General features: G+C 48.0%; 1 protein-coding gene across 2 annotated transcripts; it reads left to right on the top strand.

The window, feature by feature from the left end:
* Positions 1–2,511: 2,511 nt before the first annotated feature.
* NEK9 (NIMA related kinase 9) lies at positions 2,512–26,689 on the top strand. Of its 2 annotated transcripts, XM_027457826.3 has the most exons (23): positions 2,512–2,845; positions 3,032–3,061; positions 3,627–3,804; positions 6,668–6,723; positions 7,606–7,676; positions 9,440–9,545; positions 12,203–12,334; positions 13,243–13,353; positions 13,939–14,003; positions 14,929–14,979; positions 16,068–16,260; positions 17,485–17,629; positions 18,210–18,410; positions 18,748–18,794; positions 19,648–19,803; positions 20,184–20,292; positions 20,871–21,032; positions 21,425–21,595; positions 21,829–21,888; positions 22,434–22,624; positions 22,848–23,012; positions 23,637–23,849; positions 24,211–26,689. In XM_027457826.3, the coding sequence occupies exons 1-23, from the start codon at positions 2,657–2,659 to the stop codon at positions 24,331–24,333; spliced, it is 2,925 nt and encodes a 974-aa protein (XP_027313627.2). In that variant the 5' UTR covers positions 2,512–2,656; the 3' UTR covers positions 24,334–26,689. The 2 variants fall into 2 exon arrangements, with proteins under 2 accessions (XP_027313627.2, XP_027313628.2); XM_027457827.3 differs by lacking the exon at positions 3,032–3,061.
* The last annotated feature ends 952 nt before the right edge of the window (positions 26,690–27,641 follow it).

Below are 27,641 nucleotides of genomic sequence, written 5' to 3' on the forward strand. Positions count from 1 at the left end.
TGCTTCGTGCTGGAGGTCTGTTTGCACAGAAAGGAGCCAGGGGTTGCTGTGTTTCAGCTGAAGTGACAGACTTTCAGCAAAACGGCAGGAGTTGATGCCTGACTATCCCTTGCGTTGCAGGTGGTGGTTTATCACCTCAAGCTAAATGCATTACCTCAGCCTTGAGTGTTCCCAGCATGCTGAAATAGCCTGTCAGAGGGCCTGTGATCTCCAGGTATCTGTATCGGTGATCTCAGCTGTGGGGATCGTTTGATTAGTTTGTATTTGGAGCAAGCTGCCGTACCCAGGAGGACTATCTGACTTGTTTTAGTTCAGTGTTTTACAGTAAAATGTTCAATAACTTAAAAAAAAAAAAAAAAAAAAAAGCAGGGATAGAACCACTCTTGGATAGTTCAGTCTCATTTCTATGCTTTCCTCTGTCACTTGATTTCCTTTCATAGCTGATATTCCCGAGGAACTTTTCCCCAGAGCTTTTAAACCAATTACACGATGTGATCTTTGCATAAGCTGCACCAGGCGGTTTGGGTAGTTTTAATGAGATGAACTGTTCTCCTGGTTCTTTAGGGCACACTGTTCCTACATCTGCTGAGCAGATCATGTTTGTGTTCTTCAGCTACACTGCACTGCAACTCGAGTCTGGTTTGCTGCAGAGCTGTACCCTCTAGGTTATTTTTTTTTTCTCCCATACCATCTGCTCATTCCTTTCATTATTTTTTTTTTCTCTCTGAATATAATTTGAATAATCTTCCCTCAGGTGTATATTTGCTATACGTATTTAACTGGAATCTCATTGTGTTGTCATCTTAATTACAATTAACCACACAGCTGACTTTTCATTTCTTCCTTCTCAGTGTGGGCTGTACTTTCCTTATGTTAGTAATGTAATTAATGTGCTGCCTTGGCTGCTGAAAACCCTTAATAACAGCTTTGGATTAAACTGATATTCACTGTGGTGTAAATGAGAGTATTCCTCTGAAAGTCCAAATTCCTCCTTCAGCAAGATTTTGCAAGAGACAGGCTGGCATATTGCCTCCAGACCACATGGCTGCTCTCAATATCAAGTGAAAAATTCAGTGTGAATTTGGGTGCATGTTCTCCATCCACATTCCAATGATCCTGAATGGGCAGCATCTGTTGCTTGCTTTGTGTGTCTTGCTGTGAGACCTACTGCATGACTCTGTGTTACGTGAAAAGTGTCGGGGGTGGCTGAACGTGTTGTAGGCACTGCTTTGAGCATTGGTGTGGGGAAGGCTGTGCGATGTTGCAGATAATATACACCATAACTCTATTTTTCAAACACGGGGAAAAAAATGAACATTGACTTTTTCAATTATTCTTCTGGTTTTCTACAGCTGTTGCAGACTCCTTAATCCCATTTCCATGAGATTTTGGCATTGACTTTTTTTTTTTTTTTTTGTCAATATCACAGTTTGCCTTTATGCTGGAGGAATTGAATCACAGAATTTCTAGGTTGGAAGAGACCTCAAGATCATGGAGTCCAACCTCTGACCTAACGCTAATAGTCCCCACTAAACCATATCGCTAAGTTCAACATCTAAACGTCTTTTAAAGACCTCCAGGGATGGTGACTCCATCACTTCCCTGGGCAGCCCATTTCAAATGCACTTAGCAGAACATACCTGAGCTTTTTCATGGGTTCCTGTAAGTTTTTTTGTTTGTTTGTTTGTTTTTTTTCCCCTGAAACTAAAATATCATTTTTGCTGCTTGGAAGAATAACATCTTTGTATGGAAACAGTTACGGTGCACAGCCAATAAACCTTGCTGGACAAATTGTTCACTTTTAAACCAGGTGCTTATAATGGAAATACCCAACAGCTCTATAACATGCACTGCGTTGTGAGGAACCTCCCTTGTTTCCGACAGAGCACCACAAAGTCTTCTCGAGGTGGAGATAAGAGCTGGCCAGCTTTGTCGTGCTTGGTTTTAGGGATTTGTGCCTCAGCTCCTGAAGTCCCCTGTACCTGCAGGGTCAGGTAACCCAAGGGGACATTCCCTGCCCTCAGACTGCTTTCTGCTGCGTGGCTGTGCCTGCTGAGCTTCGAAAACAAAATACTGACATGATTATGAGGTATATTACCTATAAAAAATAAATATTTTTCTGAAATTAAGGTTGTTAATGGCTCCTCCTGACAGAGCGGTTAGCGGGGTCTAAAAGGTTATTTACAAAGTTTCCACTTTTTCCTCAAAATGCCACCAGTAACGAGTAAGGAACACTTTTACTGCTTGAGTTGGGTGCAGAGGGGCTGGGGAGGTGGCAGCGCTCCCGGTTTGTGTCAGCGCCCAGAGATCGCCTCAGCGCCCGCTGTGAGGGGTTCGGCGGGAAGGGACAACGCCACAACGGCTCCCTTGGGCCGCCTGTCGCCGTGACACCGGGCAGCTCCCGGGGCCCGGGGGTGCCTGTGGGTGCCCGGGGGGTGCCCCTGGGTGCCGGGGGGTGCCTGTGGGTGCCGGTGCCGGTGTGTGCGGGCTCGCTGCCGGCGGGGGCGGCGGCGGGGAGGTCAGGGCTGCGGGCGGAGCGGTTCCGGGTCGGCGGCGGGAGCCAAGATGGAGCCCGCGGGGCCGCGCTGAGGGAGCGGCGGGGCCGCGCTGAGGGGAGCCTGAGGCGAGCCGAGCCGAGCCGAGCCGAGCCGGCGCCATGTCGCTGGGCGAGTACGAGCGGCACTGCGACTCCATCAGCTCCGACTTCGGCAGCGAGTCCTCGGGCCGGGCCGGCTCCCGCGGCGGCGGCGGCGTGCCGGGCGAGCAGGAGGAGCTGCACTACATCCCCATCCGCATCCTGGGCCGCGGCGCCTTCGGCGAGGCCACCCTGTACCGCCGCACCGAGGTAGGCCGGCGGCGGGCTCCCCCCTTCCTCCTCCTTCTCCTCCTCCTCCTCCTCCTCCTCCTCCTCCTCCCCCCCTGCCCCCGAGGAAGGCCCCGCGGGTGCGGCGCGGGGCTCCGGGCGCTCAGCCCGCAGGGTGCCGGCTGCCCATCGCTAACGGCTTGCTCGTCTCTCTGCGTTTTCTTCCAGTCGCAGAGGACGTGGGGGCACCTCATCCAGGTAACTCTGCCGCGGGAGCACGGTTCCAGGGGGAGCAGGCGGAGCTGGCCCCAAAGCCGGGCCTGCCGTGGCTTGGCCGGGCTCCTGGGGTCTCTCTGGGGGAAGGCAGCCCCAGGGACCCCCCAGGAATTGGCTCCAGGTGCACCTGGGTGGGCCCGGCAGGGGCAAGCCAAGCTTGGTCTCATGCCCTGGGTACTTGTGTGGCTGGGGACCTCGTACAACATGCTGTAAACAGAGGGTCGGAAGGACAGTATCTCCCTATTATTGAACCAGAGTATGTCTGGTCCTCACTGAAACCAAACAAACCCTGCGTCCCTTCCCTGGAAGCCTCGTTCCCTTTTTCAAAAGGAGTGCCAGACAGCTAGAAAAACAGCTTCAAGCCACTACTCCTAACACTAAGTATAAAAACTCAAAGCTTATTGTTGTGAAGAATCTTTGTCCGAAACCTTTAAGAGGCAGGAAAGCCTGTTTGCCTTTCCTGAAATTTTAATTTCCTGCTGTAAAGGCACACGTTGTTCTCTTCAGAGTAGTGTGTTTTTAATTAAAAGATGTTTTTGTGTTTCAGGATGACTCACTTGTAGTGTGGAAGGAGGTGGACCTGACCCGTCTGTCAGAAAAGGAGCGTCGTGATGCTTTGAATGAAATCGTTATCCTTGCTCTGTTGCAGCATGAGAACATCATTGCGTACTACAATCACTTCATGGATAACACCACGTTGCTGATTGAGCTGGAGTACTGTAATGGTGAGATCCCCGCTCCCACTTACACACAGGAGGCTGCTACGTTGCTGAGTTACCCTCCTACAGAGCCTGCAGGGAGTATTGCTGGGGTATCCCTGGGGGAGTGGAGGAATGGAGGTGAATTCTGCTGTGTAGCTCCAGAAGAAGAGATTGAGAATCCTTCTGGGTGATTTGTGTCTCAGGTGCACAAGAAAAGCCCAGTAGTTAGCGCAGGCAGTTCAGGCAGTAAATGTTTCCGTGTATGTTCTGCGTAGCTGGTGCAGTGACGGTAGTGGGTTACCGGTGGCGTACACTTCCAATGTGCTTTCCTTCCTTCTTGTAGGAGGGCGGTGGGAAAAGTCTGTGAGGGTATTTGGGCCCCTCTGCCAGTACAGAGTGGAGCTGGTTTTCAGAAGTGTCGCTTAAACAGACCCCCTTCATTCAGCAATTATAAATCAAAGCTTGAAAATCTGTTGGCACACCACGATCAGGACTTTTTCTTGTCTTGTGCTATCAGCTTCTGTGCTTACTATTAAATAAGAAAAATCTAGTCCTTGTGGTGGTGGAGAAAACCTCCAGGTTTCATCCAAGAGCAGATCAGATGATGACATTTGGAGTTTGCAGAGTAAGCAGTGCTAGCTGCGGAGGTGGAAGGACTTGATCCAAGGGTCTGAGCTGCCCTTAGAGAGCTGGAAGGAGAGGTAATGCTCAGCCAATACCCCAAAACAGGGAACCTACCCAGACCTGCAGCCTGCTTCCTACTGGGGTGCGTGGGGCAGCACACCTGGCCAGCTGTCCTGTGTGTGCTCGGGGGCTATGCTAACCCTCGGGCTGTCAGCAGAAGCTTTTTCTGATGGAAAAGAACACTGACGTGGTGGCATCACCTTACACAGACAGCTTTCACTGGGGCTGGAGAGGGCGGCAGACTTGTCAAACGCCCTGGTTGACACATTGGCCAGAGCTGGTTTTGCCTCTCGAGCTCACTGTGTTTTGCTATGCAGGGTGGACTCGAATGCAAGAGGAAGGACGCTGTAGCTCTTTGATTTAGGAGTACTCTGTGGGTTATTTCCCTGCCCCAAAATGACTGCACGCTTGGGGCCATTATAAATTTGCCACAGGACATGGAGAGAGGGTGTGTGGTATACATTTCTATTTGTTACAATGTTCAAGCCCAAGATAATTAGTAATTTGTAAACTATGGCTGGACTAGTTGCACTTTTCAGAATCCGAAAATACAGCAAGGACAAAAAGAGTAACTAAATATCCAGAGTTCTTACTGTTTGATTGGCACTTTTTTTTTTTTTTTTTCTGGAGATCCGGGAAAGCCTTTTAAATCCAGGTAGATATTAGCCCAATTTTACAGGTGAGGAAGCTGAGTTATTGACCTCTGCACAGTTCTATCTGTATATAGTGGTACCGTAAGACTCAGATTGATCATGGAAATAACATAATTGAATACATCTGAACTAGATTTGGGAAGAAGTATTCCATAAAACATCTGTTGAAGAGAGAACAGGCTCAAAATTTCGATGTGATTAGATGAAACAAAAAAAGAAAGTAATTTGGTTTTCTTTCAGTATGTGTGCATAGAGGTATTGATTATCTGAGTCAAGAGCTAATTCGTCTCCTTGTGTAGGTTTTTGGTGATATAGTACTTGGTGTGCCACACTTTGGCTCAGAAAAGCAGAAAAAATATGGAATAAAATTAAGATGAGGAACAGAAGTTGCTAAAAAACTGTGTAGTCTGAATCACAAGGAAAGGTTCATGAGAAGAGGCAGAAGCAAATACTTTGGTTAAATTGTGAATGTGAAGAGTCATTCGTAGATCATTTACAAGCGTGAACATAAGGCTGGAAAAAAAAAAAGCATGTTGGAAGATTATAGCAAGGCAGAATGAGAAGAAATTATGCAAAGTGAATCTCAACCAGAATATCAGAAAGATCTGCTTAATGTGGAAGTGCTGAAAGCCCCTCAAGGAGGCAGAGGAGCCATTGCCACCCTTTCTGGACGTCTACAACTTGACAGACCCGTGGAAGATACAGAGCAGGAAGCTGCTTTGTATTGTACCCGTGGGAACGGGCAAGGGCCTGGTGTTCTGTTACAGTTAGGATGTAATGTACAGTAATGGGGAAATGGAATAGCAACAGGATATGACCAGAGATTTGGGATTTACTGGTAAGATGCTAATCTGGCAGAGAGTCTCACTGCCTACAGCACTCTGCATCATTTCTTGTAGCTCGCCTTGATTTTTCAGTCTTTTGTCTTGAAGCTGTGAGGTGCCCTCAGAAAGCTGTTTGCTGGCTTCAGGCTTCTGTGGCTTGCGCTGCTGTTGTCAACACTTTGTGACTTCTTTGTCGATGTATTTGGCAGGGCAGATGGAGAGGCAGGTCAGAGCTGGGCAGTACGTGGGGAAAGGCAATAATTTGTGTTTTCAGAGGCTTGTGTGACTTTTAATTGTGTTGTTTTGATGCTTTGTTTTTAATGCACTATCTTCTTTTTTTCCTGCTGAGCAGGACAAAGTCTCACACGATTCTAGGTACAGGTTCTAGATGTCTGCATATCCCAAGAAGCGCTGACAAGTTGGAAAAAAAAAACATAGGGAGTGCTAGCCTACCTTACCGATTCACTTTTCAGAGTACTGAATGGTGGTGTTAGAGAAAGAATCATCTCTGCTTAAGCTTAGGTACGCTGGTGAAGTTCTTAGGCAGAAGAAGAACTTAGTTTTGTGAGTGCCTGAGCAGTGTAAGTGCAGGGTAAGGAGGGAGAGCTGTAGTGATTCATCGGATCTCCTATGGGATTTGAGCGTTTCCAGCAGTAGCTAGCGGAGTAACTGCTGCCATTAACCAATATGATGTTTTTTGTCTTTCTAACTCACTCGTGATTACAGGAGGGAACCTCTACGATAAGATCCTGCGGCAGAAGGACAAGTTGTTTGAAGAAGAGGTAATTTGGACTGGTTTGAGGGAGCGGCGGGGATGTTCTGGGCATCTGGCTGGTTATATGAATATGCTACTTTTTTTTCCTTTCTATATCACTCTTAGAAATTTTCTGTATAAATCTGGGGACTGACATCCTTCCTCTGTATTAAGTATTGCAAACGTTTATGGACTATCAGATTTTTTTTTTTTTATTTTCATCTTTGGCTGTCTCTAGGCAGTATAAATTTCCAAGGGAGGAAAAATGAAATGGAGAGCTCAACTGGCTTTGGTCTCCTTACCATCTTGGCTAAAATTTCACTTTAAAATCTTTATTCATGGTTGGCAATGTTTCTCTCCTAATCATTTTCTATTTTTCAGAGTTGTTACTTTGAACCTGTCTCACTTTGTTTTTGTTTTGTTTTGTTTTGTTTTGTTTGTTCTGTTTGTTTCTTTTTTTTCTAAACATATTTTCTGCTGTCTGCTTCCACCTCATGATGGATGTGGTTGATGATTACACTTATCTTATGTAAAGCATTTTAAGGCCTTCTGGCTCACAGTGAATACTGAATGGTCACAGTTCAAATTCCAGAGACTCCAACTGTAGATCTTTCCCATGTGATCATTAGCTGTCATTTCTAATTCTTTTTTTTTTTTTCGTTGAACTCAATGATGTTTATCAGGACAGGCACTATGAATGGCATTAGACCAAGCTACACTTTGGAATATCTTTTCAGAGATTTCCATAATAGGAAATTCTCAAGGGAATGACACATTTTCATATTCCTAAAAGAGAATCTAAGTGGTATGGTCAGGTCTTCTTGCTGTGCCTCTCTGTGTCAGAGATGTCAGAGGATTTTTGTCTTGGTTTGTTTGGTTTTGAGCCTCCCTGTTATTCCTACCTTTGCAGATGGTGCTTTGGTATCTCTTTCAAATTGCCTCGGCTGTGAGCTGCATTCACCGAGCAGGAATTCTTCATAGGTAAGTGTGGTGTGGAGTAAGGCTGAGGTAATGGCCTCATCCTGCCACTCCTGGACATAAGTTACTCCGTTGAGTAACCTTTGCTTCTGTGTTTAAAGCAAACAGTTTATCTGTTCAGAGCATAGCTGGACTGTTTAGATGCTAAATATCACTGCTGTAAAGACTTTTTTATTGGGGTAGAAGCAGTATTGTAATAAACATGGAAGAAGTCTTTTATTTGAAAATGGAATGCTTGTCTTTGCACGTTTGAGAATGAGGAGTTAATCCGTATGGGAAAGGAATCGACTGGCCCTTTATTGCCATAGCACATAAACGATGTTTGCTAAAGTGGGTAGGAAGAACAGTTACTGCTGGCCAAGGGCACTTCCCACCTGCTCCACCAGGAATAGCTTCAGACTGCTGTGTACATCCTTCTGTAGTTCCTGGAGGGTGAGGAGGGTGAAGACTCTGCACTGATGCTTTGCTATAAGATACCCGGGTGAAGGTTTTCAATACAGCTTTTTAGCAGGTAGTGGCAATTCAGACACTGATTCTGAGATTTTAGTGAGGAACTAGTTAGGTTTTTGTGTTTGGCAGGGGTAAATTTCATTGCTTTTGTGTGTGCTCCTGGAGTGCCCAGCTCGTGGGCAGAGTGAGGAGACTGTGGGGGTCTGGGAGTGCCGCACACAGACAGCCCTTTCCGGCAAGGTTGGGTCGAGTACTGCACAACTTCCTTCTGTGACTGTGAGAGGACATGTCTTTGAGACAGCATCCTTGCTGCTGCCATTCTGAATCTTGTAATTAGCAAGTCTCGATAACGAGGAGTTGGTACCTTACACTCCACGAAGCAGTGCCTATGCTTTTGGCCTACAGCAGATGTCGTGTCTGTCCTGCTTTGCTGTAATTTTCTGCTTATCACCTCTGGTGCCCATCTTCACAGCAGGGTTCGTGGCCCCAAATCCTTCAATAACAATGAATTGAACGGATATTTAAATGTTTGCAGTGATTTCCTCCTGCTGCAGACATTGTCAGAGTGACCCAGGACTTTGCGATGCCCCAAGTGGATGAATGCAAAGTGCTGCTTTACTTGGTGGTGTCCTGATCTGCACTGGGAAGTTGTTGATGGTACGTTAGGCAAAGGGGGTGTTAAGAAGCATCGGCCATGGGAAGCAAATCATGCTGTGGGGGCTTCCTCCCTGTGTTGATCTGTGAATCTACATATAAGCTGTTCTGTCTGGGACAAAATGTTTTGGTGTTCCACATTTTTGTGGCCATCAGACTTGACCTTTGGGGTGTAGTACATCATGCTATAATTACAGAGTTGTTCCTCAGGTGTAAGATAGAGGGATGTTATGCTTAAGATCTAGAGTGGCATCTGTTTCACACCTCGTGTGTGTGTATTTATATTTACATGCATACATATTTTTGAGTGAGCTCAGAGACACCTGGCTTGGATCCTTTTAATAAAGCAGGGAAAATAAGAGTTGTTCAATGGCCTTCAACTGAGAAGAGGCTGAGAGGAAGAAAAGAACCATCTTGATGGCTTTTATATAGGTGTCTGGAAGCCTGAACTTTTTAGACTGTGTTTTTGTGGGCATATGATAATATAGCTATGTTTACTGCCCCAGTACCTGGAGTCAGATTGCCTTTGGTGAGCTGTTGGAGCTGTCTGCTGTTAGAGCAGAAGTTACCTCATGGGGAGGGAGGGGGAGTGTGGGAGTGTGTGGAAAATTGAGAAATTTGGAAGTGTGTTTGAACATCTGCATTTTTCTGTCTCCTTTCAGAGATATAAAGACATTAAATATCTTTCTAACCAAGGCAAACCTGATTAAACTGGGAGACTATGGGTTGGCAAAGAAGCTGAACTCTGAGTACTCCATGGCTGAGACCGTGAGTATCTGATGTCTTTTGTGCGGAACCCAGTGGGTTTTGTTTTTTTCCCTTTCATCTCTGTATGCCTAGCAGAAGACCAGGAATGCTGAACTTTCTTGCTGCTTGTATGCTGTTTTTCCTTCTCCTCTCTACCTAACTTATCTCACTGACATGGGCAGATTTGCTGATGTGTTGCAGCCTACAGTTATCCTTGCTCCCAGGTTATCTTTTGGAGGTCTCTCTCTCTGCAAAGGAACAGCAGACTAAAGATAAGTGACACTGTGGGCATGGAGTTGTACCAGAGCCAGCACAGCTAGGTTAGAGAGTGCTGTTCTTTCCCTGGTACCTAGTACGGGAGTTCCAAAGGTGAATTTACATAAGATGAAGGTGGTGGTATCAGAGGGCACACAGACAGCAGCATAGTCACATGAATAAACTCTCCCTCAGTGCTCATCAAGCCCATCTTAGCAAGTTAACTGGTCATTCTGCTGTGCTAATGGGTATTTTTGTCTCAGTTGGGTCTGAGATTGCTCGGCTGTGTTTGCCTGAGATTGCACCGTGCCTCCTATCTCTTTGATATGTAGACTCTGAACTGAATTACGGAGAAGCAAGGGAGGCACGTGTGCTTCTTATGGTAAGGAGATAGTTAGTATAGTTTATTAGTAATGCTCTTGGGGGGAAGGAGGAGGGGGACAAAGCTTGCACAGGAGATGAATTCTAGCAGAAGGCTGTCAAGTTTGGCTTATTTCCAGACCCTTCCAGAAAGCAGTTTCACAGCCAGAGTTATGAAACAGGATAAGCTGTATTGCAGGCACCTGAAAGGCTCTGCTTAGATTTCTCAGCTCCATTAATTTCTGTGGTTGAGCACTGGGCTTGGAAAGGAAGGCATTGTCTGGAATTTCTATCTGCTAAAGGCTTTTATTACAGTTTAGGATGCAAGCCAGCTTGCATTTCCCTTTACCAGGCCTTATAATTGGACTTAACGCAAGCTATTGGTGTTCTGTTAGGATGTGCAGTTAAACACTTGCCAACTTCCTTCCAGAATATGAACGTTATTGTGCAGTTGGACAGTAAATGGAACTCGGGGCTACTGCATAAAGCACTTCCTAAGCTGGGCTATAGCAAAACCATTTCTGTTTCATCACATTTTTCATGGCTTTCTGGCTCTCAGAGGAACTGCCGGCTGTGTTATAAGTTACCTGTTGTTTTTTTTTTTTTTTTGCCTATGTTATATATGTTTATCTACACCTATGAGCTTTTTTTCCCCCCTCCTTCTTCCCTACTGAAAGATTTTGAAGTAAATACTTTCAGCCACCTTTCTTCCTGTATCTGTTGTTGGTGCTGTAGGCTAGCTCTGCACTTTGTGGTGTAATAGCCAATGGCAGTCAGGAAGTTGTATGTTGCAAAATGAGTGCAAACCAGTTGTTATTACTGTTTTTCATGATGAAGCTTGTAATTGTAATGGTCAAATCACGATTTTATAAGATATTTACACCTTTATGATTTTGTGAAACACATACACATTGCTTACTAAATGCTCATTTCTTAATTTATCCCCCATTTCTCCCAGTTACCAGGGAAGATACAGAAAACTGTCTTGCACGTTTTTTAAGCACAGGACAGTGTAGGTGCAGTGTCCTAGTTCTCCCTAGGATATTCCAGCTAGCTGGGGTTCTAACCCTTCCTGTGGTTAGGACTCGTGCAGCTCTGTAGCTGTCATGCTGCGTCAAAGGAAATGGAAGGTAGGCGACAGATTCGGAATGTGCCTGTTAGGTTTCAGGTGTACTATTAGAGGCTAATGAAAGCCACAGCCTTTGTAATCCTTGGAGCTTTGCTCAGAGAGTTGAAGAGGGCAGCTATAAATATTTCCTCCTCTCTTAAATTCTGTCTTTTTCACTTTATTTCACTGTCTGCTTGCTTGCTAGGAAATGAGCTCTGTTCACAGCAGCTTCATTCTTACACCTTTCGTCGTGCTCTTTCTGTGTCTCCTTATTGTGACTTTGAGCTCTGCCACTATTTCTGTTGTAGCTGGAAGGGCTTCTCTATATAAGTGCTGGGGTTTTGGATTTGGGGCATTTTTGGATTTACTTGAAGCAATTGTTCAGGAAAGCCCACTTCTGAAGCAAAAATCTTTCAGGTAGGACCCAAGCCAGCTTTCTACGTACTGACCCCAAAGTAACTTTGGTCAAAGACAGTTGTCTTTGTCCCAGCAGTGCCTTGTGATCAGACTGGCTCCATAGGCATGGGCTGGCATCTTTGCTAGATCCCTTTTCCATCAACCTCTCATCAGGATTTCTGCGTGTCTGGTCAGTACAGGAATCCCTGTCTGCCTCTAAATGCAGGATATGTAAGAGAGGGACAAGTCCTTGCTGTGGTGTCGTGATTGCTGCTCCTCTGAGAAGTATGTGCCACATCAGAATCTGAGCAGTAGTGTCTAGGAGCTTCTAAGAAACGCAGGCCCAGGGTTGTGGATGAAGAGGGAAGAAACGTGGTTGTTGTTCCCATTCCTCCAGCACATGGTGGGGTGAGTCACCTGTGTCACTAGTGCTGCGTGTTGGGGCTGTGCTGAGCCCTGATGCTCGTGGGCCTGTGTGGACAGGATGGATGCAGAGCTTCAGAACTGAAAAATGCTGGATTGTTTATGATTTTCAGATTTTTTTTATTTTTTTTTCTAGCTGGTGGGAACTCCTTACTACATGTCCCCAGAACTCTGCCAGGGTGTGAAATACAACTTCAAATCAGATATCTGGGCTGTGGGCTGTGTCATCTTTGAGCTTCTTACTTTGAAGAGGACCTTTGATGCTACTGTAAGTCTGCAAACCAGGACTGAATAACCTTGTTTTTATCACCCTGTGTTATACACTTGTTTTCTTTCGTTGTTCAAATCTGCTGATTAAGAAAACAGTGGCTTGGGATTGCCAACTACAGCCAGAGATTGTCTGAAAGATTTCCCCTGCCCTGGACTCCAGGTGCCTCTGTGGCCTCTGCCAAACCCCTTCTTGTCTGCAGCTCTGGGTTTACCAGACGCAGATTGTAAACTGTGCTCATTTGCCTCCTGGTTGCGAGTGAAACATCCTTTTCTCCACAAGGGGGAAGTTTGTGATTGCGTAGGGGTGGTTGTTTTTTTTTTTTTTTTTTTTTTTTTTTTTTTTCCCCCAAGCATTACTAGCTATGAATTTTCTGTGCAACATTCAGTAGGGAAAACTTCCTGCCTTCAGGTTTCATAGGATTTAGTCCTGTTATTCTTTCCCAAAGTTTGGGTGCAAGAGAAGAGTGGTCAGGCTGTCAGGGAAGCAGTAAAAGGGGGCATTGCTGGCTGGAATATGTGATTTGCCTGCTTGTGGCATCAGGTGGGAAAAGCTGCAGGCTGACACAGTGTATGATTCTGTAACTCTTAGTCATGTGAAAATACATCATTTCCTGATTTCCTCTCATCACAGCTACTGAGCGCACAGTGACTGTGCTGCTGTGTGGTGTTTTAATGGCAACATGCTCTGTAGGAGCTTGCGTGCAGAGGGGAATCTGTCCTCCCTCCACTGGCAGGGGATTTGGTGAAAAAGTGGATGTTGCCACCAAGTCCTGGTTATCAGGGGTACCGTTCCTGCAGGAACTATTAGGATTCTGGAGAGCCTTGTAGGCAGGGAAGAAGAGGGATGTGTTCTGATCAGAGAACTGATGGTTTCTGTTTGTTTTTGTTTTGTTTTGTTTTGCCTAGAATCCCCTGAACCTTTGCGTGAAGATTGTACAGGGGAATCGCGCCATGGAGGTTGATTCCACTGTCTACTCTCGGGAGCTAATCCAGATGGTGCATTCCTGCCTCGATCAGGTTGGTGAAATACTTGTTAATTTTCAGACCCCCCTGCCCAGCTTCCTGAGCCGTGCAGTTCAGGGGCGAAGGGGAATGATGTGCCTGTTTCAGCATGAGGACTGTTGGTACAGGATAATTTCTTTGAGGCCCGAGGCTTCACTAAGGCTGGGCTTCCTCCTGCTGTCTAAGAGCATCATCTCAAGCTGCCTTTCAGCCCTGCAGGCTCTGGAGGGATGCTGGGTTTGCTCTGGTTACAATTACTGTACAGGCTGGCAGAAGCAATTATTTTCTCATGCAGTGTTGTGGAGATGAGAGCATCATCCCAGTACAGCCACTTAAGGTTCTGGCTTTCTGATCGTAACTCTGGGTTTCCGTAGAAAATTAATTTTTTGGAAGCAAGCGTAGTATTGATACCTTCAGAGTGGGGAATTCTGTACTGCACATCCCTGGCATTTATCCCTATTCGTTCTGAGTATCTGATCAGTTCCTTTCCCTTCTGAGGGGAGTCAGGGAAGAGAAGGTCCTTGCAACCTCAGACCAAGGTTCAGTCATTGCAGGTGATGAGCATTCCCTAGAGAATGACTTGTTGCTCACCTCTTTCAGGATCCAGAGAAAAGACCTACTGCAGATGAACTGCTGGAACAGCCCATCCTCAGCAAACGGAGGAGGTAATGGGATGGATGGTGTTGCCTGAAACCTGGACAAGCCAGGTGGCAAACGAGTAGCATTTACAGTTTTGAAGCAGAGTCCTTAAGTTAATTTGGCCTGATGCGAGGCAGTTGTTGAAGTACATTTCACGTTCTTTAGGATAGAAGGGCAGCTTTGCTGTCTTGTTTCCTGATCAATCCTTGTCTTGTTGGTACATGAGAGGTCTCTGCACCCCTTGTCTCAGAAGCTGTTGTACTGGGAACCTTGAGGCATCCCATTCTGACAGTCCTTTGAGGAATGCTGGTTCTTGCTCTTCAAGTCTGTAAACGGAGTGTTAGATCCTCACCTGGTCATTGAAAAAGGCCTTTCATAATGTATGTCTCATACAGTGTAGACACTGTCACTTTTTTCCTGTGCCTCCTTTTTCCTGAGGGAATTGCATTGAAAGTGGTCCATTTTAGCTTCGTTTGACAATCAGCCTGCCTGCACTGTCTTTTTATGAAAGGTGGAACAGAATTTTGGACTGTTTGAATCCTGCTTTGGTTGCCTGGAGGGCAGTAGGCTTAGTCCTTTACTCTGAAATTGTTACTTGGTGGTCACCGAAGCTTGAGTTTTGTCTTGCTGGATGCACTTTGTAAACATAAATCCCAAATCCTGGTAATACGTAGCCTTTTAAGATAATTCTATTGCAATGTAAGTATTGGTTGGCCAAGTCCTGGTAATTATCTAGTTTGTCCTCTGCACTCCTGGAAGTTTGTTAGCTTTATGGCACATTACTTCTGCCCTACTTTGTGTATTGCTAGGAGCTGGTAATAAGCTGTCTCGTTTCCTCCAAGAGGGAGCAGCATTTTATAGGAAAGGAAAGCGTCTGTGCATGCTGCTCGTCAGTAAATTGCTTTGGGAGATGTGTTGCTGTTTCCTAAAATGTTTTTTGTCCTTTGGCAGGGAGATGGAAGAGAAAGTCACACTGCTTAATGGGCCAAATAAGCGACCGAGGTAATTATTTGGGCATATGTTTGAAAGGAAGTTGGGATAGAACAGCTCCCCAGAGAGGAACTTTGCTGAGTGTTAGTCTGTGACAACCTTAATGGGATGGTGTTGTTTAGAAGATCCCTAAACGCTAGGAATTTGACAAATTTGTTACGTGGTTGTCCCACATTTTACTCTGCCTTTTATACCTTGCCTCTGTGTATGGCTGGCCCCTTACCTCAGCAGGTCCTCACAGCCGTAATCTGTCCTGCTGCGGATGTAGACGTCACAGCCCACATATCTGAGGCTGTAACGTAAATCCCTGCTTTCAGGCAGATTTCCTTGAGCAGGAGAAATCTAGCTACCTGAGTGTTGACTATGAAATGAACATGGATATCTTTCATAGAACTGGATGTGTGCAGCCCCTGGAGACTGTAAGCAGGGTTGCTCCATGAGGCAGATAGTTTCTGTGACATGTAAAGCTGCATACATGTGACATACCTCTCTTGAATTATCAGATAGTGCTTCCAAATTTATCAGAAAAAAAGGTCAAATTCTATCTGAGCACTTTAGGTGAGGTTGTTCCAGTTGGCGAGTTGCTCACAAGCTGTTTACTTTGATTACAACTTTCATTTTGCAATCTGTTTGTGAATTGATTTCTGTCTGCATTGAAGAGTTACACATTTTTCCCTCGGATGGAATGCCTGTAATTTAAAGAGGAGATAGAGGGAATTTATCAGCTTTTGGATGTTGCTGGTTTTTGAGCAAAATTTCATGACTCTTTTTTTCAGAATTGAGAACAAGTCCATGGCCACTCACTGAAAGCCCAGGTGTTTGCTTCTTTTTATGCCCTCGGTTGGATTGTAGGCTTCCTTTAATGCTCACTGGAGCCTATTTTCTCTTCTGCTCTGAGCCATATTTGATCCCGAGCCTGTCTATAGCAGTTAAGGCCTCAAAACAATAACAGAGAGCATTTTGTGGAAATACAAACCATGAACGGTTGTGAAGGGCTGCAGCTTGGGCTTGGAAATTGGGAGAGAGCAGTAGGAAACTGTGTAATGACAGTGATCTCAAAATTACTAAAAGCGTGTGTTTTGGGGGGGGTCCTTGTGCAGGTCGAGCACCATGAACGAGGCTCCCATCGCAGTGGTGACTTCGCGCACTAGTGAGGTGTATGTCTGGGGGGGCGGGAAGTCCACCCCCCAGAAGCTGGATGCCATCAAAAGTGGCTGCAGTGCACGCCAGGTGTGTGCTGGTAACACTCATTTTGCTGTGGTGACGGTGGAGAAGGAGCTCTACACCTGGGTGGTAAGTGAGAGAAACTGCAGGAAGGGGGCAGTGGGCAGGGGGAGGGTCCTGATCCACTGCTCATCTGTCATGAGCTTGTTAGGATCAGATGGATGAGCAGCACAGAAAGAGAGAAATGTGATTGCAGGGGGCAGTGCTGGAGGCCATCTGGTCTCCCGAGACAAATGTGGTTTGGGGTGAAATTTTCCAGCATGCCAGGAGGTGCACTGGAGATTGTTTGTGCACTTGGGAATTGGTGGTGGTGGGCCTGTAGGCCCAAACAGAGTCAAACATCTCTTTTTCACCTTCCTGACTATTAGAAATGCAGTGGAGGATTTGTGATACTCTGTTGACTTGTATATTTTTGAGGAATGTTTTGGAAGACCAGGAGGGTTGGGATGGGTGCCTTCACTGTAATAGAGATGTCACCTGTGAAGCAGCTTGTGGATGAAACCAGAGCTGTCTCGTACTAAACATCTCTGCTTTTTATTATGAGTGGAAATTCTGCAGCAGCTTTAAGTGAACACAGACGTGGTGGCATCTAATGCATTTAAAACAACCAAGTTCTTGGACTGAGATTGTCAGTGACACGGAGGTATTCTGCATCTCCAGGTTTACGCAGGCTTTTGCACCGATGATACGGAATATGTTAAGACAGACCAGACAATTCTAGTAGATGGGTAGGAGAAGGAAGAGATCCAAACAGGAAGAGAACAATTTAATGTCACTTGCTGGATATTCCTACAAGAATGGCCACTGAAAACTTTGAGCTGGTTATTAATGTTTTAGTTTCAGCTTTAACACTACTCAAAGTTGTTGTTTTTATTTTTTATTTTTCTCTGCAAACTTGTTAGATCTGGCTACTTTGGAGACATTTGTTTAATGTTATAGGCTTCTCTGCAGCCATTAGAATTTAGATTAAAAAGCTGAAGGATGAATTGCAGTCCTGCAGCAGGGAGGTGGATTCTGTAGCCTGGCAGATGAGAATAGGATTCCTCACCTCTGCTTAAACCCACCAGCTGCTGTCCTGACACCACATCAGTTATTAGTGCACAACTGCCTGAAAATTTGTGCTGCTGTTTAAAATGTTGCCTGCTGTTATTCCACATAGCTAGCAGTCTCTTCCCTGGGGTAGTTAACACTTTCTCTTGTTCTATGCTGTCTTCTGTCGTTCCTTGGAGGTGTTGTAAGTATTAGCACCTTCTCTGGAGCTGTGGATGCTTACCAGATGTTTTTGTCTTGCAGAATATGCAGGGGGGCACCAAGCTGCACGGGCAGCTGGGCCATGGAGACAGAGCATCCTACCGGCAGCCAAAGCACGTGGAGAAGCTTCAAGGAAAAGCCATCCGCCAGGTGTCCTGCGGAGATGATTTCACAGTGTGCATCACAGGTGAGAGCTGGGAGGGGACTGCTATCCCCTCGCTTCGTTCTGCTGTGGCCCTGTTGGCTTTTACAGTAAGATGAGGAGAAAAGGAGAAAGTTCTGTGTGTCACCCTTCAGTTTTATAGAGCACAGATGCAATAGTGGAGATAGATGAATGTTCAGGGGAAAATGTTGACTCCCAAGAAGTCTGGGTGTGTTTTTTTTCCCCTATTTGGTGATGAAGATGAGTGTTGAGCACAGCTCCTCATGGCCGTGCAGAGTCCTTGCTTTTAATGCTGTGTATGTTGGCTAAACATGTACACTGTATTAAAGGCAGAGGAGCCCCAATCCAAGATAGTACACGTGTTTGTGTGGGTGAGAAAGCCCCATAAAAGAAGAAAGAAGAGTTGTATCCAAGATACAACTAGCGCATGATCATCCATCTTACTGTCATCAAGAAAGGACTCCGTAGCTTCCTGCTGACATTATTCTGCATGAAAAAGGAGGGTGATAACAGAAAATAGGTTGCTCTGACCATGTCCTAAGAGGTTAATGCACAGCCTAATACGAGCTCTGTGTGCTGACTGAGCTTCTGTTGCCTCCTGCAGATGAGGGCCAGGTGTATGCCTTTGGCTCAGACTATTACGGTTGCATTGGCATTGACAAGGCTCACGGCTCTGAAGTACTCGAGCCCCTGCAGCTGGACTTCTTCCTTACCAACCCCGTGGAGCAGGTCTCGTGTGGAGATAACCACGTGGCGGTGCTGACCAGGAACAGAGAGGTTTACACGTGGGGCTGCGGGGAGTACGGTAAGTTGTTTCCCTGGGGCCTAAAGGCGCTGCTCCAGGCAGTTTGGTGCAGGTGCGCAGTGCTGGGCCTGGTGAGGGCTGTCTGGAATGTGCTGGGGGACAAAGAACGTTGTTTCTGTGGGATTTTCTTTCCCAAATTAATGGGAATTCCTTGTGGATGGGGCAGTCATTCTGTGAGCAGGGTTAGATTGCCATCAGGATTGGCAGGCAGCGGTGTGTACAGGGGGCAGGTTCCTAGTTCTGTTGGGAGACTTAGAGCCAGGGAGAGGCTGTACCATTTCTTAGGGCTGGGTACCTTCTGAGGCTATTTCTAACTGGTCTGTTTTCACTGATACAGGGCGCTTGGGCTTGGATTCAGAAGAAGATCACTACACACCTCAGAAGGTAGAACTCCTGAGACTGCTCCTTCCTAAAATCCGCACAGACATAACTCCAAATTAGTTGTTGTTTGGAAACATCAGCTGCCTGAGGCTCAAGCGGGTTTTGTTTGTTTTTGAGATATTGCAGAGTTTGCAAGGGCTTTATTTTCACTTCATTTTGCTTCATATATCCCCAGAGATGATGGCAAAGGGATGTGCTACTTCCAAACTAGCCAGTATGATGACTTAGAGCTCATCTCCAAGCTGAAACTGGAAATGCTGAACTTAGTATTTTAGAAATCATAGTAGGAAATACTAAATTGCGTGGCTCAGATTTGTACAGGGAACTCACAGCACTGCAAACAACTGTGAGTCTTTGAATCTCACACGATATGAGTTCAGTAAGATGAGTTCAAAGTAAAAACCCTCTTGAAACACAGTGCAAATAATAATTGAGGTAAGCTAACCCTCTGAGGGTTAGAAAGCAGGAAAGGTGTGCCTGGTAGCCCAATATCTGCAGCCACGGAGTATCATACCCACACAGCACAGCCCCAGCCCTCCTTGCCTCCTGGATCTAGTACTCATAGACCCCAGCTGGCTGGGATGCCTGTCCACCACACTTCTGGTTCCTCTGCTGGCTCGGAGGTGTCTGCACACAAGGTCAAGAATGCCTTGAATTTCTGCGCTGCTACCAGCACTTCAGTATCCTAGATACTTTAAGATGCTTTTAGACTTCCTCAAGCCAACAGAATTAGGGGCTGTTAGCGCTCAGGCCAGCGGAACCACAGCTTTCCAACCCAGTATGTTTTTTGTATGCTGGCTTCTACGTACTAGGTGTTGGCATTTTGTTTTTCTCAGGATGTGTTTCTTCCGCACAGGTGGATGTTCCAAAGACTTTGACCATTGTGTCTGTTCACTGTGGCTGCGATGGGACCTTCCTGCTCACCCAGACAGGCAAAGTGTTGGCGTGCGGACTCAACGAGTTCAACAAGCTGGGCCTGAATCAGTGTACATCGGGGATAATTAACCATGATGTAAGTGCATTTGGGACCCCGACTTCAGCTTCCAGCAGTCAGTAGTGTACAGGGAAATGAAGGTCTTGTGACAGTTCGTTAGATTAGTGCCAATTAGTTAGTTCCAGTAAAAGACAATGGGTGCTGGTACTGGGGGGAGAGGCAAATTGTTCCTCAGCTTCCTGGCTGCCCTGTGAGCTTGTGTCAGATCCAAGGTAGTGAAACAGGTAGTGTGCTGCTCCAGGGGAACTTTGGACAGATTTCACGTCACTTGTGAGGTTTCCCATACCTGTGTTGGGACTTAATGTGATTAATGTGGTCTGCCAAGACCTGCTTGAGTAGGTTTTAGCAGATAAATGTGTGGTCCTTCACCCTGTGCTCCCCCTTCTGTCCGTTCTCAGACGTACTGTGAGGTGCCCTATGCTACTTCGCTTACCCTGGCCAAGCAGCTCTCCTTCTACAAGATCCGAACCATTTCTCCAGGCAAGACGCACACAGCATCCATTGATGGTGAGCCACATGCACTAAGGAATGAATACTGGTTGCCTGATTCCTTTACATCACCTTTCCCCTTGCAGCCTGGCTTCTCTTGGTGAAGCAGTGCTATCAATGCTGTGATTGCCAGCCCCTTGACACTGAAGGTTATCCTTTTGGTAGCTGGGCTCATGCCTGCTCCAGGAACTGAGAATATCTGTTCCTCAGCTGAAGCAGAAGCATCAGCTGCTGGATTAACCCTCCACTTGTTGTTTTTAAGAAAAAAAAAAGGGGAGGGTTACAGGATATCCATTATCCCTTGGGATAGTGGAGGAATCGTTTGATTGGTGTCACTTGGGCAAAGCCTACCTCAGTCAGAGGTTTGCGAGAAGTCCCAGTCCTCAGCATCAGAACAGGGGAGCAAAGGGAGAAGGAACTGGGGCGGAGTTCCCAATCTGAAGCCATCCCTCTCGGCTGGCACTGTTCCCTCCTGGCCTGGCTGGCTTCTCAGCAGAGACCTTCGTGGTCGTGGGCTGTTGCTGCTAGTTCTCTGCGTGCATGGCTGCTTCCACGTCGGGCCCTCGCTGTGACTGTCTCCTCGTTCCTCCTCTCAGAGCGAGGCCGCCTGCTGACCTTCGGCTCCAACAAGTGCGGACAGCTTGGTGTTGGGGACTATAAGAAGCACCTGGGAATTAACCTGCTGGCGGGCCCCCTGGGGGGCAAGCAGGTGATCAGGGTTTCATGCGGCGATGAATTCACCATAGCTGCTACCGACGGTGAGTGGGTCTTTACCAGGTTGCGGTGGGGTCTTTGGGACTGGATCTGTAGGGTGGTTAATGGGCTCCCACTGTGCATTTTCTGGACTACCTCCACAGCACTGCTCTGAAATAAAAAAAAAAAGAAATCTTCCTAGACTGGGACTGTCTGTGCCCCAGCTCTGCATTGTCCTGGTGCAGCAGCAAGCATTTCCTGTCCCTTGGGCTGCAGAGTGCTGGCTTGGAGGCTGCCTCTTAGATTTGTTACCAGTTTGTCCTCCCGTTGGCAAAATGGAGCTGGTAGATCAAATGCTTTGGGGCAGCAGTTACAGCAGAGGGGCAGCAATCCCTGTAACAATTACAGGCTGACAGGGAGCAAGCGAATCGAGTCTTCTGAATTTCTCTCTCCTCAGACAACCATATCTTCGCCTGGGGTAACGGCGGGAATGGGCGTCTGGCGATGACACCGACGGAGAGAGCGCATGGCTCGGATATCTGCACCTCGTGGCCTCGGCCAATATTTGGATCTTTGCATCACGTTCCAGACCTGTCATGCCGCGGCTGGCATACCATCATCGTGGTTGGTAAGTGCAGGTTTGGGATGAAATTTGGCATGTCTTGGTTATGATGACGTGTTGCTTGCCCGGGGCTAGACTCTAAAACCTGCCTGGGGACAGGCCAGGTGGCTTGGGGGAAATATGCCAAGCTGCTCAGAGCTCTAGGTCTTACAACACCGCCTTTGTTGTGTGCAGTCTGCAGCAGTTCCTGTGCTTTCTTTGTGGCTCTCTAACTGAAATGATGTTTGTTCTCCCTGCAGAAAAGGTGCTGAACTCTAAAACCATCCGCTCCAACAGCAGCGGCCTGTCCATCGGTACTGGTGAGTAACCTGCCCCGGGGAGCTGCGTTTTAGGGTAGTTTGGTGGTGAGCTTGGTTCTGCTGCTCTGTGTTTGAAAGGCCTCACGGAAGGGCTCAGAGAAATGCAATTGGTGCTCTGTGTTGGAGTGGAAGGCCCAAGGCTGGGGGGAAGAAGTGAAGCAGAGGAGGAAGTACATGGATGCAGTGAGGCCTTTGGAGCTGAGAATCTTTAATTTGACAAGGAAAAGCTGAGAGCAAATTGCTGAGGGGAGCTGATAAGAGAAGGGGGTTCTGTGCCAGCTGCTGCGGAGATGGAATCCTGTTTCTTGGACCTGTGGGAGGGCTGGGGCCAAGATGCTGCAAAAGGCTGCTGTGCATAAGCCTTCCTGGGGCGGCCTGCAGGGAGTGTTAGGAGATAAGCAGCTGCTGAGGGAGATGCCACCAGCACGTGCTCTAACTATGGCTTTACAGCCCTCATTTCTGCATCTCCTCTGCTCCGAATTGGGTTTGGCACTGGAGGAATAGCAGGGGTGGGAAAGTGTAAAGTTGTCGCTGTTGTTTGCTAGTGACTCAGAGCTGCACAACTGGAGGAGGAGAGGAAGAGGAAAACGAACGTGAAGCTGAGACCCCTGATCCCAGCGGAGGCTTTCGGGGAACCATGGAAGCAGACCGGGGGCTGGGGGGCTGGATCAGCACCACAGAAGCCAAGGGAGGCAACAGTGGTGACAGCAGCTCCTGCCCTGGCTGGCTGAGGAAGGTAATGTGGTATCTCAGGAATGCCCTCGAGTAGGGTTTGAGGCTGGAGAAGAGTGAGTGCTGTGCCTGTAGGACATGCTCAGAAACATTCTCAGACCTGTGCTGTGTGGGGAGCTTTTTAGGCCTAGCTCCTTTTTTACCACAAGAGGGTACTGGTGCACTGCTTGATTAGGCCAGTAACAAGAAGGGGAACATACCTAACAGTCCTGCTTTGGTGTGTCCAGGAGCTGGAGAATGCGGAGTTCATCCCAATGCCTGACAGCCCTTTTCCCATGAGCATGGCATCTTCAGAGCCTGAGAAGGAGACTCTCCCTTACCAGGAACTTCAAGGACTCAAAGTGGCCCCTGAGGAACCTGCTGGGTTCAACAAGCCAAAAACAGAGCACTGGGTAATGTTTTTAGGTCTTTCACAGTGAATGCTTAGCCATAAGCTGCTGGGACCATAAATGGTGATGTTTGAATTATGGGGAGAGCCGGGAAGAGTTTTTGGCTTGGCCTAATTTATCCGGGTGAGGAAAAGAAGGTTGTTGATAAACAGAGACAATGCTGCAAAGATTCATTCATGGGAATCTAGGACATGAAGCTGGGGCTTGGTTAAATTGCAAATAACGGGATCGGTCTTCTGGAAAAATGCAGTTCGTGTGATTGAAGAAAGAGAAAAGCAGAAATTGCTGTGAGATAGAAGAGGGACTGACATAGGAAATTGCAGTGAGACCACCTTATTGCAGGGTTTTTGTCCCAAGAGGAGGTGCAGATGCCAGGCTTAGGGAGAGGGCTGGACCTGATGGATTTTGGTGGGGACAGGACCAGCTTTCCCAGACAGATGAAGAAGAACGTCACTTTGTACTGCATAGTGACTGGTAGCTTGCTGACCTGGCCACTAGAAGTTTGGGAAGTCATAAACTGAGTGGGGTAACACTTCCTCTGCATGGTTTCTTCTCGTGGCTTACAGAATTGGCCTAAAGGTTTCCTCCCTCCCAAACCCAGCCTGACTTCCCTTCTTGTCTCCGCAGCCTCCTTGCCTGAGCCCAGCCGTGCCGTGCAGTGAAGGAAAGGCTGTGCCCCCCGCCGCGGGCTGCATGTGCAGCGCTCTGCAAGCAGAGGTGGCACACCTCCGGGGCCTGGTCTTACAGTGCCTGGATGACCAGAAGAAGCTGCAGCAGGAAACCCTTCGTCTGAGTGCCCAGCTCCAGAGGTTCTGCAGGGGGACGGAGGGAATGCAGCAGGTGAGGACCTGGGTGCACATCCAGGCTCAGGACTTGATACCCCGATCCTGGGTCCTGTGTAGACTGTGGAGAAGGAAGCAGCTCTGAACAGATCCCGCTCTTAAGAGTAGAGAGAAGTGTGCCTGATTCTTGGCTGAGCTGCTGATTCAGCTCTGGTAGTAACGACAGGAACGAAGCCAAGAAGCTGGTTTCTGGTAAGGACATCCCGGTCCTTGAGGGAACTGGGATTCCCCTTTAGTTCTGCTGGTGAGGAGGGACAGGGAGTCAAATGTTGTGGAGAACAGCAGTCGTGCCTTGTGCAGCTCCTAGCTTCCTTGCAGCCAGTCCCAGAGCTGCTGAGAGTTGCTGTGTGTTTTGGCAGGTGGAGGTTCATTCCAAAGGAACCCAGACAGCCAAAGAGGAGCCGGAAGTGGATCCGAAACCTGACCTGGATTCAGATTCCTGGTGTCTCCTGGGAACGGACTCGTGCCGCTCCAGCCTCTAGTCTCCTGAGCCCACTGGGATCCATCTAACTTCACAGCACACTAACCGAATGCAGAGAGCGGCTTTCCTGGCTTCAGGTCACTCGCAGACAAGGAGCGAGGCCGGAGGCTCCAGAGCAGCACCCACGGACGTTTGATATGAACTAGGAGTGAGTTTGAGAGGGGAAGGGCCCCTGAGCTCTAGGCCAGCTCGGTGATTGAAGCGGCAGCAGCTCCTCTTGTACCTTACCTGTTAACTCTGCACGTGAGGCAGAACGGCCCCGTTACGGCTCCGGTAGCAGCTTGTGGCCCTTTTCATTGTTTCACCGCTTCCTGGGAGCTGCCTTTGGGACCCCAGTGCTCATCACTGCACCTCTAGGTGAGAGGAGGAGGCGCGTTTCGGACTGAAGCTGGCTGAACCCTAACGCTCGCCACCTTTAGGGCGCGAGGGGCTAGGATCCTCTCCCTGCCAGGCAGTAGGGCGAGGCGGCTCCCCTCTGCTCCGGCACAGAGGGAGCAGAGAACATCTCGTTGTGGAGGCAGTGGGGATCTTGCTGCGAGGGAGATAACAGCAGACAGCGTGTCCCGGGCGTCGAGGCGCAGCTTCTGGCCACGTGGCTGCGTCCGGCGGCCTGCACAGACGGAGTTTAAGGGCCTTATTCTGGGTGCCTAGAGCTTTCCAACTTCCAGGCAGCGATGAGCGAGTTGGGTGCGATTTCCCAGAGCTGCAGCAGGGACTGAGGAGACGGGATCGCTGGTGCTCGGCTCCAGACCACCTGCTTCCCGACCAGATGACGAGCGTCTGGTCCTCAGACTAAGCGACACGTTTCTTGCTCCAGCTGTCAGCTTGGTTTGGGTGCCAGAGCTGCTGGGTTCTTGGCGTAAGCCTGTAGCTGCTCCCTGCTTGGCTTCTGTTCCGCTCAGCCCCCGATGTGGGTGTGGGAAGAATCGGTATTTTTCCGCTCGATGTTTTGATGAAGCTGGAATGCGTTTTCCTACCCAGAATAGGTCATTAATGCCGTGGTCACAGGATGCAGCCTTCCTCCATGACCATGAATGATCATGTCCCTGTCTGGAATTCACCTTCTTTCTAGAAGCGAGAGGCTTTCCCAAGGCAATTGGCGATGGGAAGAGGCACGGGCTGATGCTCAGGATTTCCTCATTTCCCATTAGAGAATGAGGTAAATTTTTATTTCCCATAAATTTTTTAGCAAGCTGATTTTGAGCTAAGCTCTTGGGGTCAGTAGGCTGCCTGGGAGCAGCTGGCCTCCCCCCGCCTTACGCGAAGCCTCTAAGGAATCCTGAGTCCCTCTCACCTTTGCAGTGAGAGCGGGGTTATGATTTCGTTAGACTTGCACCGTCCCCATCGCTGGCACGTCGCTAGAATTGCCTTAGGTCAGTTGGAGTTGGTTATCCCGTCACCTCTCCTAGACGTCCTCCTTCCAGAGACTGTCCTCTGGGAGCCAGCGTGCCCCCTCTCTCTCTAGAGGTGGATGCCGAAGCGTTCTGCTTGTAACCTACGCTCCTTAAATACCTCCCCGGTGCCTCTTGCTAGAATCTCGGAGCTCAACCAAGCGCGGTCTCTACGGTGCAGCGTCCGGGGCACGGGCAGTAGTGGTATGCCCCTCCAGCGGGGTGGCAGCGGCAGGAAAGCCCTGCTGGGAGGTGGTGAGGTGCCTGCCGTGGCCGCGGTGCTTGGTTGCCCTTGGGACTCTGCCCTCTTCCCTCCTCGCGTGCGCCGGAGCCGGTTCTCAGGTGAGGGGCCCAGCTTGAGGGCGGCTGTCGCGTGTGGAAGCGCCGGGGTTGGGCACGCTGCGGCCGTGCCTTGGAGGAAGCCGAGGCTGAGCCGTGTCCAACAAGCAGATGGGAGTCGCTCTCCTGCCGTGCACTGCTATCCTCATTTCTCAATGCTCTGCAGGTGGGAAGCTAGGTGCACAGACTGGATTCCCCTTGGATCTGGTGGAGGAGCAGGGCCCCCGACAGAGGCTGCCCTGGCCTCCGCAATCTCATATGTGCCTTAGAGGGTTCACGCTATCCAGGTCGTGCCTGTTACAGACCACAGATTTCACACCAGCCAGCTACGCAACCAAAAAAAAAAGCAGTTTAAAGCCAGCACCTTTGTCTTGGGCTGAATATGGAAGGGCAAGTGGGCAGAAGTGCCTTTGAGCAGTTTCCAACCCCTTTGACTTCTCCCCTTCTTGCAGTGCTAGCTCCGTACGTGTCGGTCTCCTGCTAGTATTGCTGCCGAGTTGTTATAGTGGAACACAACTTATGCCTGCTCTGACACTCTGGCTGAAAACTAGTTTGTCGTTGTCTTTTTTTGAAAGGTTAAAGGGTGGAGTGGTTTGGAGTTTCTGTTTAAATAAATGTTTAAACTCATTCTCCCATCTTCTGACTTTTTTTTTTTTCCGAAGGGGAAGGGGAAAGGTTTGTATATGATCAGATGGATTCAAGGCATTGTCTGTTTTTTGTTTTTGTTTTTTTTTTCTTAGAGTGCCAAGGGGCTTGCAGGTTCTTTGCTATGGGAAAAAATGTCGGGTTCTGTGTCCCTTCGAAACAAAACAACAACAAAAACAGCTCTTTTCTTTGACTGCTGCATCTCCTCCTAGTGACGTCAGGGGGCCTTTGTGTGTGGTTTCTCAGCAGTCTCCGTGCCAAGTGGGAAATGAGTAACAGGAAGAGAGGCTGACAGGGAAGAAGCACCTGTTTCTCTTGAACAGCTTCTCCTGAGCATTACGGTCTGCGAAGGTGAGAGCCTGCCTGGCACCTGCTCAGCAAACTGCACGCTGTGATTAATGGCTGGCTCTAACTTTTTATCAGGGTTTTTAATAAATTGCGAAACGCCATGAGAGGGTTTTTTGTAAATTGAGAGGCAGAGCTGCTTTAGAGACCTGGGCACTGGAGAGGATCAGAAAGTGAAAATGCAGCACGTCTCGGAGAGGGATTGTACAGCAACAGCAAAGGAAACTGAGCCAGCTTGAATGAAATATCCTGAGTGGTATCTGATTTAATGTACAGCTTCAACCCCAGCATTAGGTGTCACTTAAGGGAAGTCTGCAACAGCTGGATTTATTTTAACAGTATCTGAAGCCATGTTTGTACCTACCTCAATGACCATTTGCATTCTGTCGACTTTAAAATCCACTGAACAGTCAAAAAACAGCGCAAGGGAAATGGAGTCAGTAGTACAGGACAGGTAGTGGTACTGAATTTCTTAACTACTCCTTAATTCGGTTACATTTTTCATTAATTCATGGATGTAGGCATAAATCTTCCAGTTTTTCCCTTTCCTGCCTCTTTCCTTGCCACCTCTTGCTATCCTGTATTACCC

This window comes from Anas platyrhynchos, chromosome 5 (assembly GCF_047663525.1).
Source record: "Anas platyrhynchos isolate ZD024472 breed Pekin duck chromosome 5, IASCAAS_PekinDuck_T2T, whole genome shotgun sequence".
NCBI lineage: Eukaryota > Metazoa > Chordata > Aves > Anseriformes > Anatidae > Anas > Anas platyrhynchos.